This window comes from Protopterus annectens, chromosome 9.part0 (genome assembly GCF_019279795.1).
Source record: "Protopterus annectens isolate FY-2018-M chromosome 9.part0, PAN1.0, whole genome shotgun sequence".
NCBI lineage: Eukaryota > Metazoa > Chordata > Ceratodontiformes > Protopteridae > Protopterus > Protopterus annectens.
Genome location: NC_056743.1, coordinates 1,469,494,161 through 1,469,507,085, shown reverse-complemented (window position 1 = coordinate 1,469,507,085; position 12,925 = coordinate 1,469,494,161). Strand labels below are relative to the sequence as shown.

At 40.3% G+C, this 12,925-nt stretch overlaps 1 protein-coding gene across 1 annotated transcript in view; it reads right to left on the bottom strand.

Annotated features, from left to right (window-relative positions):
* The window catches only part of LOC122810709 (adhesion G protein-coupled receptor E4-like), a 95,811-nt gene that overhangs the window by 77,473 nt on the left and 5,413 nt on the right, over positions 1–12,925 (bottom strand). Inside the window, exon 2 of the mRNA XM_044082274.1 lies at positions 9,664–9,795. Within this exon, the coding sequence (XP_043938209.1) occupies positions 9,664–9,795 (132 nt within the window). The remainder of the gene's footprint in view (positions 1–9,663; positions 9,796–12,925) is intronic.

Genomic DNA, 12,925 nt, shown 5'->3' with positions numbered 1-12,925 from the left:
GTGTCAGGGCCCTCACCCACACGTTTTCACTGATAAACATATAGGCATATGGGGTCTATATTAGAACATCAAAGTTTCAGAACTTTGAATGTTCTAATATCAAATCCAGTTCAGCGAACGCTGACAACATCGAACATTCAGAACAGCAAATTTTTTCCTAGGGAAAATATTTGCTGTTTTGAAACCCATACACGCAACACAAGCACACCAAACAGCAATCCACACACATACACCTAAAATCTTACATCTAACCCTATACTAAACTGTAAATACACCACTAACTATCCACTTACCTTAATCCAAACCCTAACCCTAAGGTCCATCACTATCGCACACTCACATCACCCGTGCCCTAACCCTAACTCACCTACCCCACTCTAACCCTCACGTCCACACAATCGCACACTTACCTGACCCACGCCCTAACCCTAACTCACCTAACCCGCCCTAACCCTCACATCCACACAATCGCATACTTACCTGAACCCGACCCGTAATGTTCCACCACAGTGCTGAAAACAGTGAAGCGACAGAAACAGACAACCAAATTCTTTCCCTGGGAAAAATTTGTTTTTCTGCAGCTTCTCTATTTTCAGTGTTCACTGAATAGGGTTCGATATTAGAACATTTGATGTTCTGAAACTTCAATGTTCTAATATGGATCCGGCATATGATGTACAACTGATGTAATGATGTGACATAGGTTAAGTTGTATGACTCTGTTAACAGTTTGTCTCTGTTGCATGTGATTCATACCCAATGTTGTATTTGCATGTGATGTCACAAAGCATTTTGTAACTACATTTGAAATCTTAAGGGGAATATGCAGCTATGCACAGAGCTGGTTGTAGATGGCACCATCCATGCTCAACCAGAGGAAACAGACAACCTGCTAGCTGATAGAGTTGGATCATACTTCAACCCACCCGTCCCCACCGGTCACAGCCCAAAGTATACCTGCCATGATTCCTCAGCCTATTATCTCAAGAGAGCAGGTCATTTCTGTCCTCTCTAAAGCTAAAAACATGGCATAAATGGGCCCTGACAACATCCCAGATTGCCTTTTAAATAACTTCAAACCTGACCTAGCAGACCCACTTGGATCTCTATTTAACCACAGCCTCCAGACAGGGTATGTTCTAGCAGAATGGTGGACAGCAACAATCATCCTTCTGCACAAAGGGGGCCATCAACATACACAATTATAGACACATACGTCTGAGTATCCTCATCAGGATGGCCATGGAAATTATCATTCACCTTATCAACAAGGACACAGGTAGTCTGCTGACTATGGAACCAACCCAATGCAGATTCATTTATGGTACATCATGGCTGCTAACTCTGGTTGACTTCTTCAAGAAGGTCACCAAGGCCATGGTTGATGGAAAGACTGTGGATTCTGCATAACTTCACCTAGCCAAGACATTTGACACAATTCCCTACTCAGGTATTATAGAGAAACTCTCTCAACTGGGCATAAACCCCTATGTCACTAGGTGGGTGGCCAAACAGCTCACCAGCAAGACACATACTATCAAAGTTGGTGATATCATCTCTAGCAAGGGGCCAGTAACCAGGAGCCTACCACAGGGTTTGGTACTAGGCCCTTTCTTGTTCAGTATTTATTTCTCAGAAGTCAGTACAAACATAGACAGTCTTTGTCTGATCACATTTGTGAATGACTACAAACTGAAGGAAATCACTAAATCCACAAAAGTGATAGACTGCAGATTGGAATAATGCACACAAATGACTGTTGCTAGAGCCATGCAGAAACACTAAATGCAAAAAAAAATCATAATTATTCCCTTTTGGAAAGCAAAGACCCCTCCTAATTACAATTTAGTCAGCACCTTCCTAAGAGTAGACCCAGTGGTATGTGATCTGGGCACTCAAGTTGATACTAATATGAACTTCAACCACCGCAGTGGTGAGAAAGTCCTACTATTTGGTAAAGCTCACAAGTAAGAGCATGGCATCTAGATCAAAGGACGTTATAATTCCACTGTACTTGGCCCTCATCACAACAATAGTTGAGTACAATGCACTCTTTGGCATGTACCTCACCAGACATCTGCAACAGCTGGAGCAAGCCCAGAGTTTTCTCAGCAGGAGGATATAGGTTATAAAACCAAGTCCCACACGGAAAGATTTAAAGCTGTTTTATGGTATTATGTCTCCTATAGACTACTAAGGTGCGATCTGTGTCTGGCCTACAGGGCAATGTCCAATCAGGCCCTAATGGAAATGTTACACATTTGTAAATCAAACTGCATCAGGGTCACTCATTCCAAGGATATTAACCTAGCCTCTGACATAAATAAGTCATGTTAGAAACATAGATATGTCTCTCACAGACTACCTCTTCTCTGGAACAAGCTTTTCATTCACATAAACCAAAGCCTTTCCCTAACCTTCTTCAAGTGCAACCTAGATCGATGGATGTGTAATAGTGAAATTACTCCTGGGGTGATTCCCATGACCCTCATGGACAGAGGCAGTTATCACTGTATGCCATAGCATAGGCTTATACCTCTGTAAACTTCATTCACCTAGCTACTGAAAATTGATAAACTCTTGTTAAACTGTCTACTCTTGAATGGGCTCTTGAGCTGTTAGGCTATTACTCTGCTATGAACCCATGACCATATGAGGTGCAGTTGTAGCCTTGGTACAGCTATAGTGCAACTGTACTACACCATGGATGTACCACTACATCACATCAATATTACCACTTGATAGTTTGCATGAACACATATGCATGTATGTCAGAATTTCATGGCAGTATTACATTTTCACTGGCAATATCAGGGGACAGTGATTATGTGTCACAAGTCTTGAGTTTTGACATGTGCTTATAGTGGGTGGCCCACGTATTGCTTGGTATGTGTACAATATTACAGTGACAAGCTCCTCACTCACTGACACTAGACTTTGCACAGCTGTACTTTCTTTGCACATGGGCCTAGCTAATGTACTGCCATCTGTCTCACAGACTGCTATACCATTCTTTATAATTGATCACTTCTTAATTCACACATCAATTGCAGATGCTTCAGACAATATTCAGTGGTATTACATGTGTCAGATGCATACAATACCCAGCTGTTTGAATGGAATCCACTCATAATAGTGTAGTGTTTGTATGTGCTGTTATCCGTTTGGCCGATACCTACATAAGACAAGGATGCTTCAGTCAAGTGTATCACATCTGGCACAGTGAGCTCGCACATCTGGTAGTCCACACAGAACTATTCTTTGGTATGTATAGTCATTAGGATTTGACAGTGCAGACTACCCTTCAAGGTATTCTGCTAGATGTCAGGGTGATACATCTTTATGTGTTGCACCCAGAAAGTACACAGCTCAGTGATGATATTGATGGTATAGGTTTGTTTCTTGCAGGTGGTGATTGTGGCTTAAGTGCCATAAAAACCTATCAACTAGCAAAGCCTGGCCTTGATTTCAACTAACTTTTAACACTGTCCTTCTTAAACCATCAAAAAATCAGTCATTTTTGGGGAAGGGGTTGTGAATTCCAGTTATAGCAGACTGACAATCATTTCAGTTGTGCACGGCTGTTCCTAAAAAACAAGTATAATGAGTTACACTCACATGTTCTGTCAATGCCACATCTTAATGGTCATAATATTGTAAAAGTGTTCAGAACTGCACCTGTTTCTGTCTACATTTGTCCAGGAATCTGTTGCTATGTGTTCCTGATTGGTTGAGAGTTATGGTGACAGTCAGTCATACTGAAGCACGCCATTTTTCAGATCTTCAGAGTATGCACATACCCCTAATTTATATACCATCCTTGCTAATTGTCCTCTCCAGTGGGCATGTCACTGATATTTATCTGACAAACATTCACCTTCACTGACATGTAACCTTGCGTGACCATCACATATATACTATAATATATATATATAATGTAACGAATAAAGTGAACCACAAAAGATTGAAGACCCCAAACAGCATAGAAAGTTAATGTAGAATTCTAAATGACAAAGCTGTCATGGGGTCAAACCAAAGCTGTACGTTTCAATATGAAAGGTTTTTGGTTTGAAAAAGCTGAATAGCGAAAGCGCTTACCAATCTGTTTTGTGAATAAAGAAGTCAATTTATCGGAAGTTTTCATCGTGTTTCATTGGATATATACTGCTTTTAAATGGTTCACAACTGATGTGAAGAACAGTTATTGTCCGCAAGGATTTACAGGTCTGAATAGACGGTTTACAGAGTCATATTGAAACGTACAGCTTTGGTTTGACCCCACGACAGCTTTGTCATTTAGAATTATACTATAATATATGCTTATATCACAATATACTTGCTCAGGAGATGTAAGCAACAGTGCGTACTGTGCTACCTACATATCTACTTAATGTTATGCTACTGACGTGCTGGAAGTGTACATACATTGACATCCCATTTTGAGGACACTGACATATTTACTATGCTCTCTTACTCTTTATTCATTCCTATCATACATGTTTGTGCCCATTTTCTTCAGCACACTTTCCCTGACCAATGTGCATTTCATTGTATTTGGTCTTCCTGTTTAACCCACCCTACCCTCCATTATTTCCTCATTTAAATAATTTTTTATTGTACATTGCACAGAGTACACATTTCTTTATTGTGTTATTGTAGTAAAAATGGGAATTCTAACCAGTGTAGTGTATATAGGGATTGACAGTGGTGGGAGCGTGATCTGGCATTGGTAGTGAACCTGGCGATTTTGTTATAGCATGTAGAGAGTTTATTAAGGTCTGTTTTATTTAGGCTTGTTAACACTGGGTAAGTATACAGTAGTGTTGCTAGCAGATGGGTTCTGGCGATGGCAATTCTAGCTTTGGATGTTAGGTAATTTTTACAGTGATAGAGGGTCCCTAGCTTCTTGTGGCCTTTGGAAACAGTGAGGAATATATGTTTGTTGTATTTTAGTTGTTGGTCTATTGTAAATCCTAGCAATTTTGCTTCTGGGACTGGGGTGATGAGGGTCTTGTTAGCTGAGGATATGGAGAAGGTAGTATCATAGGCCTTTGTTGGGTGGAACAGCATAAGTTGTGTTTTCTTTGGGTTTAATATTAATTGGGATTTGTTTAGCCAGTTTTCTATTTCAGTAAAGGATTGTTGGGTTTTATATTGGAGACGTTGTATGTTTGATGTGGAGCAGATCAGGGTTGTATCATTGGCATATTGGACTATATTGGCTTTTGTAGTTGCTGAATGGCATTGGTTTGTAAAGATGTTGAACAGGAGGGGGCTGAGGATGGAACCTTGGGGTACGCCAACTCTGACTGGGAGTGAGGGGGAAAGAGAGTTAAGCCATTTAATAGACTGATGGCAGTTGTTAAGACAGCTATTAAACCAGAGCAGGGTGGGGCTGTCAAAGTTGAGATCTGAGAGGCAGGTTAGGAATTTATTGTGGGAAACTGTATCAAATGCTTTGGATACGTCTAGAAAGGTGGCAGAGACATGTTTACCTTGGTTCCTGTGTGTGTTTATGATGTTGGTGAAGTTAATTAGGGCTATGATGATGCTGTGGGATGGGTGGAAACCATGTTGTGAATTGGATAGAAGGTTGTTTGAGAGAAGATGGGTGAGGAGTTGATGGTGTATGCACCTTTCTAGAATTTTGGATAGGGGTGAGAGGATTGCGACGGGTTGATATTTGGAAAGATCAGTAGAGGTACCGCCTTTGTGAAGGGGGATGATGAAAGAGGTTTTCCACAAGGTTGGGATGGCACACTCAATAATAGATCTATTTATTGATAATGTGATGGGGTAAGCTATGGCCCTGGATGCAAGTTGGAGGTATTTGGCAGGAAGATTGTCGGCAGCGAGGGTGGTTGGTTTAAGTTTTGCTAAGAGTTTTTGGATGATTGATGCTGGTACTGGCTTAATTGAGAAAGGGGTAGTGTTTGTCTGGGGTTTAGGGGGTTGGGGGAGGTTGGTGGGGTTTGTATTGTTTATGAGTTTAAGTATAGAGGAGGTAAAGTAGTCATTGAAACTGGAGGCTATGTCTGAGTTTCAGCCTTCTATATTAGGTGGGGGTGTAGTGGCTTTACCAGGCTGGAGGATATTATTTTTTGAGGTGCAGAATTTTTGAGGGTTATTACTGTGTTTTCTTTGTAGGGAAGTGTAGTGTTTTAGCTTGTCAGTCTTAACTTGTTTTTTTTGCTTTGTTTCTAAGTTCGAGAAAGGCTTGCTTAGTTGTGGGTGTTTTATGTTGATGCTAGATTCTCCAGGCCATATCCCTCTCTTTTAGTAAGGCCCTTGTGATGTTTTGTAGCCAGGGGGCAGGGTTGATAGATATTCTAATTGTTTTGACTGGGGCTAGATGGTCAAGGATGTCTAGAAATGTGGAGTTGAAATATTCTACTGCATTGTCTAGTGGGAGGGTTTTGATGGATTCTAAGGTTTCTAAAAAGTGGTCTGTGGGGAAGTTTTTGTGGGACAGGGTTTGCAGTAGGGAGGGGGTGTTTAGTGATTTAAGTTTATGTCTAAGGATGAAAGTGGGATTGTGGTCACTGAGAGAGTTAGGGAGTGTTCCACACTGATGGGTAGTGTTGGGCTGGTTTGTGAGGATCCAGTCTAGTATGGATTCTCTTTTTGTGGACTTACCCAATACATGTGGGTGTTTGAATGAGTTGGGTGAAATTATATAGGTTTATGTGATCACTGGGTGTTGGTGATTGCATGGAGTGCCAGTCGATATTAACATCGCCTAGGACTATGGTTTCTTGGGGGAGGGAGTGGGAAGCCCAGTGAAGTACTTACTCTAGTGTAATTAGGTTGTCCCCTGGGGGTATATAGATCCTGAGTAAGTTTAGGTGCTTGTGCTGTTTTAAGAGGAGTTTGGCACATATGATTTCGGCATTTTTGGAGTTAGGGAGTTCTTTTTGTAGTAACTGGAGTTTTAGATTGGTTTTGTAGAGTAGGTCAATACCTCCACCTATTTTGTGAAGTCTGTCTACTCTTTAGATGTTATATTCAGGAGGGTATATGGAGTTATCCTTGCTATGAGGCTTGAACCATGTCTCAGTAATGAGTATTATGGCAGGGTAGCTGAGTGCAATTCTATTTTGTACAAAATACTGCAAATGTTTGAGTATTAGTAGGTCAGTGGGTTTATGCTTAAGTGGTAGGTGGGAGTTAAGTGTGTTGTTAGAGATTTTTGTTAGGCCAGGGTTGGGGTGAATATCTCCTCCTAGTATTAGCTTGGCCACAAAGTTGTTAATTGTTTTAAGGTCTAAAGTCATTAGGCAGTGGAATCTGAGGCATGGTTGTTTTTTTGGATTGTGGGACATAATGGATTGGGGAGGTGATTTGAAAGTTGATTTGGCTATAACTGAATGGAGATGTGACTGCAGGTATGTATGGGTTAGAAGTGGTAAGGGGTAGGGTGGGGAATTTATGGTGATTATGTTTGATGGGTGATTGGTGGTATGAGGTGGTATTAAAAGCTGTGGAGAGGAATATGAGTAGGAAAAGTAGCAGTAGGGGAGTATTGTAGATGTGGGAGTGGGGTGTAGAGGACATAGTAGCAGGGGTGTAGGTGTAAAACTGGTGTTGTGTGCCTTGGAGGAGGGAGTGGATGGATTAGGACTGTGAATAGAGTCAAAAATATATAAAAATAAGTGTATGTGTAGAGAATGTGAGTGGATAGGGGGAAAGGGAGTGAAATTGCCTGGTGTGTGTGGTTGTGGGATGGAGTTTATCCTTGAATGTGGGTTAAGTGTGTGTGAAAGGGAGTGGTTTGTGGGTGTGGTTGAGAGGTTAGGTAATGTAGGGTTGAGATAAATTTGTGGGATGCACCAACAGTGCAGGTAAGTGGGTGCAAAAAACAATCAGTGTGTTGGGCAATAGGAGGTACGTGTAGTAATTGCTGTTGGTAAGCCCTGTCCGTAAATTAAGGTTGAGTGGGAGGAAGTTCTATTAGGTATTGTCAGATAGAGGTGGGGGAAGGGAATCAGGGAAAGACTGTACTGAGGAGGGAAGGTCTGTGTAGTAATTACAGCAGTATGCCTTGCAGGGTGTGGCTGGGGCTCACAAGAATAGGAGTTTTAAGCTAATGAATTAAGAAACTAATGCACTATGGACAAAGAATTAAACACTTTCCACTGCCAACCCAGTTAGTGTGCTTACAGGTACAAGATAAGATAGTAACCTTCGTATTCTTGTTTGTTTGGGAGCTTGGGTTGATTTGTTTCTCTTTTGGTCTCTAGTAGGTGATTATTTTTGGTTTGTACTGTGTGGGAAGGCGCTGGGCAGTTAACTCAATGTCAGGTACGCTCTATAGTTAAAACCAAGACAAAAAAGATGGAGGAAGTAAGGAAGATATAATAGGCAGTATAAGGCTCTAAACAGTATTTGTGGTACTTCCTTGAGTAGATGACGGTCTAGAAAAGGGGTATTTGCAGCCAGAGGTAACCTATTGGACCTGAGAGTAGTGTTAGGATAATAAGCATTTAAACTACTATGGGGACTGATGTACTCAGTAACTATATTTGTTTTGGCCACCAGATGGCAATGTTGGCCGCATTTATTAGAGTTGTATGGCATAATGCCCTAAACTTAACATGCAGTAAGTTGCTGGTGAGAAAGAGTACAATTACAGTTTAAACTGCAGTCTGACCATATATATGGCAATGTTACAGTACGACAGGCACAGCAGGCATTTATTTAGGAAAGCTTGCATGGAGGTAGGAAAGAGCCTGGTTCACACATGTTAATAACAATAAGCCACGGTAAGATGTAAGTGCTTACACTTGGTAAATGAGAGCAGGGAGACATGTTATTAAGGGCTATATCTGGCTGTGGATAGACAAAATCCTGGGGAATGGGGGCAGTAGGTGTATACAGCTGGGAAAAATACACAGTGCTAGCTAATTACTGGTCATGCACTCTACATCAATAAATAAAATTTAAAAACAAGCCATTGGTTTGGTTTCCAATACATTACTGTAACACAATTCTACTGCATTAAACATCTGACTAACAGCTGAAGGTTCATTGCAGTTTGTTAAGATCTTAGAGAAGTTCAACAATGTCCATAAAAACTAATGTATACAGCAACTTGATTTCTAGTTGAAAGTACAGTACTGTAAGACCAAGTCTGCTGCATTAGACAGTTGTCTAGCGACTGAAGGCTCATAACAGCATTCAAACAAGCATTTTATACCAGCCCGACTGCCATTGGTAATACAACAATCTAGCATGATGACTATTAAATAATAAAGCACAGTTTAAAATGCTTAACTACCAGTATATCAGATAATTAGTAGATTACAATTCAAGTAATGCACTTACATGCAAGACTGCACATGCGGTGTGTCGGCAGGACAAGGAAAGTGGTTCTAAGTTGGCGCTCTTTTTACATGGCTTTTTGAAACCTTGTGTGGGCCACAATGGGTGGCGGGAGGTAAGAAATTAGTGCAGATGGTCGCAGGAATGATGTCCACCAACAGTGCAGATAAGTGGGTGCAAAAAACAGGGTGTTGGGCAAAAGGCTGTGTGTGGCTGTGTGAGGAGTTTATTCAATCCGTAATTGTCTGTGCTTACATATAATAAAATAAACATATTTTTTAAACATGGTCATCTAATCACTTTTATAGAGAATAAATGTTATAATCAACATTTAACACTTACAGTTGTAGATGGTGAGGACAATGCTAGAGTTGCTGAAATGCCAGTGGTGGTGGTTGTGGTTGTATCTAATGCCTTTTCTTTCTTTTTAATTCTGAAGAATCTTTGGATCCAGATCTTGTATTCATCCATGACCTTTCCATATAGTAGAAAAACATTAGGTCATGTTTTTAATGCAAATGAATCAACTTAACAAGTATTAAAAAGTAACTGAAATAGTTATGAACTCTAAGTGGTATATCTGAAAAAAAAGGAAGCAAGTGATACTGCCATCAATTCAAACATGTACAATAAGATAGAAATATTTGTGTTGGGGAAATCCAAATATTAGATCATTATGTTTCTTGTCAGTCTGAAACACTGTCATACAGCCCAGTCCTGAATATGTTCAGCTTCAGCCTCTCAAATGCTGTCATGCCAGAGGCATAGAGAACAGTTGTCATCACTTTTCATAAGGGTAGCTCCACATTGATTATGGCAACAATAAACCAATAAGCCTTACCAACCTTGTGTGCAAGACAATAGAACACATTAGTATGTATCATAAGTAAAGATATTAGCATAGCAGCTTAAAAATCCATTTAAAAACTAAGTTTGGCTTTGTGAAGGGCAGATCCTACCTTCTAATTGAACTTCATTGAAAGAGTCACTAAGGCTTTAGTTGATGGCAAAACTGTACACAGAGTGTGCGCTATGATGTGACCAAGGCTTTTGATATTATCCCATACTGAGGTGTTATAGACAAATTAATCCAACAAAACTTAAATCCAAATGTTATTAAATTATCTCACAGGCAGAACTTGTCATATCAAGACTGGGGTTACTCTATGCACCAAAAAGGTTATTAAAGTGGGATCCCACAGGGTTCTGCCCTGGATATGCTGCTATTTGCTATCCATTTCACAGATGTGAAAGCTAACTTTGGATGACCAAGTCTGCAGATGGCTGCAAAATCAGAGCTGTCTCCAATTCTTATGATGACTTTGGAATCCTATAAGAGGGTCTGTCATGTACAAACACATTTCCAGGGCCATAGTCTAAGGCTATATGCAAAATGTGTAGTGCTGTGTCATTTGCAAAACACAGGCAAAATAATATTTTCCACATAGAAGACACCCCCTCAAACTCAATACAGTTGTTAATAACCTGGGCATATTCATAGACATTGAACTGCCTTTAACCACTGAGTCTACCATTGTTAGAAAACCCTTCTACCCAGCCCATTAGCCACAGATAGGTCAAACCTGCAATGTTTCAGTCTAAACTTCATCCAAGTTGTTGTATGCATGGTATATTCAGTCACTTTAGTTTGCCCAGGAATTTCTAAATATACACTCCTTCATTTCTTAAAAAAAAATCTTGCTTCCTGGTTTTGTGTTTTTGACAAGGATTTCTCTAGCTGCATTACGAGCAGAGATTTTCTAGTGTATCTTGTACTAACTTCAGTTTGCAAATTCGGCACTGGGCTTTTTACTTCTTGCCATGGTTATATTAGAGTATGATAGATTTGCTCTTTCTCTTTGGTAGTCACTGCATTTATTATTTTGATTACATTAAATGGCTCTTGCCACTTGCTAAAATTTGTTTGCAGGACATTGATACTAACAGCTGATCTCTTGGATTAAATTTTCTTTGTCAGACATCTTATTACAATTTCATTGCTGCATCATGTAGGCTCTCTGCATTTACTTCTTTATTTTTATTATAACCAGCCTTGATCTATCCTGCAAACAAACATAACATGTTATCTTACTTTTAAATGGTGTCTTTTCCTTGGCAGTTTTCAGAGTCCCATAAGATGCTTACTGTACAAAAATTCCAATGGGATAAAACCTGTTGAAGCTTGCAGTTCCTCTTGGACTGTAAATATTAGGTTGGGTAACAAATTGTCTGAGTTTTAACTGTCTGCATCAATAACATTGTTAAACATGGATTCATGCTTATTGAACCTTTCTACTACTGTATCAGTCTGCAGATGGTAGACTAATGCCCTCCCCTTTCCTTTCTACTAATATATCAGTCTGTAGATGGTAGACTAATGCCCTCCCCTTTCCTTTCTACTAATGTATCAGTCTGTAGATGGTAGACTAATGCCCTCCCCTTTCCTTTCTACTAATGTATCAGTCTGTAGATGGTAGACTAATGCCCTCCCCTTTCCTTTCTACTAATGTATCAGTCTGCAGATGGTAGAATAATGCCCTCCCCTTTCCTTTATATTAATGTATCAGTCTGCAGATGGTAGACTAATGCCCTCCCCTTTCCTTTCTACTAATGTATCAGTCTGTAGATGGTAGACTAATGCCCTCCCCTTTCCTTTCTATTAATGTATCAGTCTGTAGATGGTAGACTAATGCCGTTCACTTTCCTTTCTACTAATGTATCAGTCTGTAGATGGCAAACTAATGCCCTCCACTTTCCTTTCTACTAATTTATCAGTCTGTAGATGGTAGACTAATGCCCTCCCCTTTCCTTTCTATTAATGCATCAGTCTGTAGATGGTAGACTAATGCCCTCCCCTTTCCTTTCTATTAATGTATCAGTCTGCAGATGGTAGACTAATGCCCCCCCTTTCCTTTCTATTAATGCATCAGTCTGTAGATAGCAGACTAATGCCCTCCCCTTTCCTTTCTATTAATGTATCAGTCTGTAGATGGTAGACTAATGCCCTCACTTTTAAATGTTAAAGTAGTGGCATAACTGATGGCTCTTGACATAAAGTGAGCACCTTGAGCAGTAAGTATCCCTTCAGAGATACCCATTCTGGAGAATCACTGTTAAATGGTATCCATTTAACAGTATTTGTTTACTGTAATTCATTGTGAATACCTTGCTGTAGCTTCTTACCCTTCCCTGCCCACACCTCCCCTCACTCCCCGACTTGCTCTACTAACCTGCTGTTTTCATGCTGCTGTGCTCTTCACTTTCTGCTGTTTGCTTTAGTGATTGTTTTTTGTGACAACTGCCAATTCTGACCTCTCTAAACCTTTTGATACTGTCTCCCATTCCAAACTTATTGGAAAACTAACTGATCTAAACCGCTTCCCCTCTACTATTCACTGGTTCTTGAGCTATCTCTCAAACAAGCTCCAGTCTGTCAGATGGTAATCTACCTGCTCCCCTTTCTTACGTAACCAAACTGGCATCCCTCAAGGCTCAATCCTCAACCCCATCCTATTCAACATCTTCACTTATCATCTCTACTCCTCCTGTACCACCTCTTCCCTTATACAATATGCTGATGACTCTGCTCTTATCTCTTGTGCTG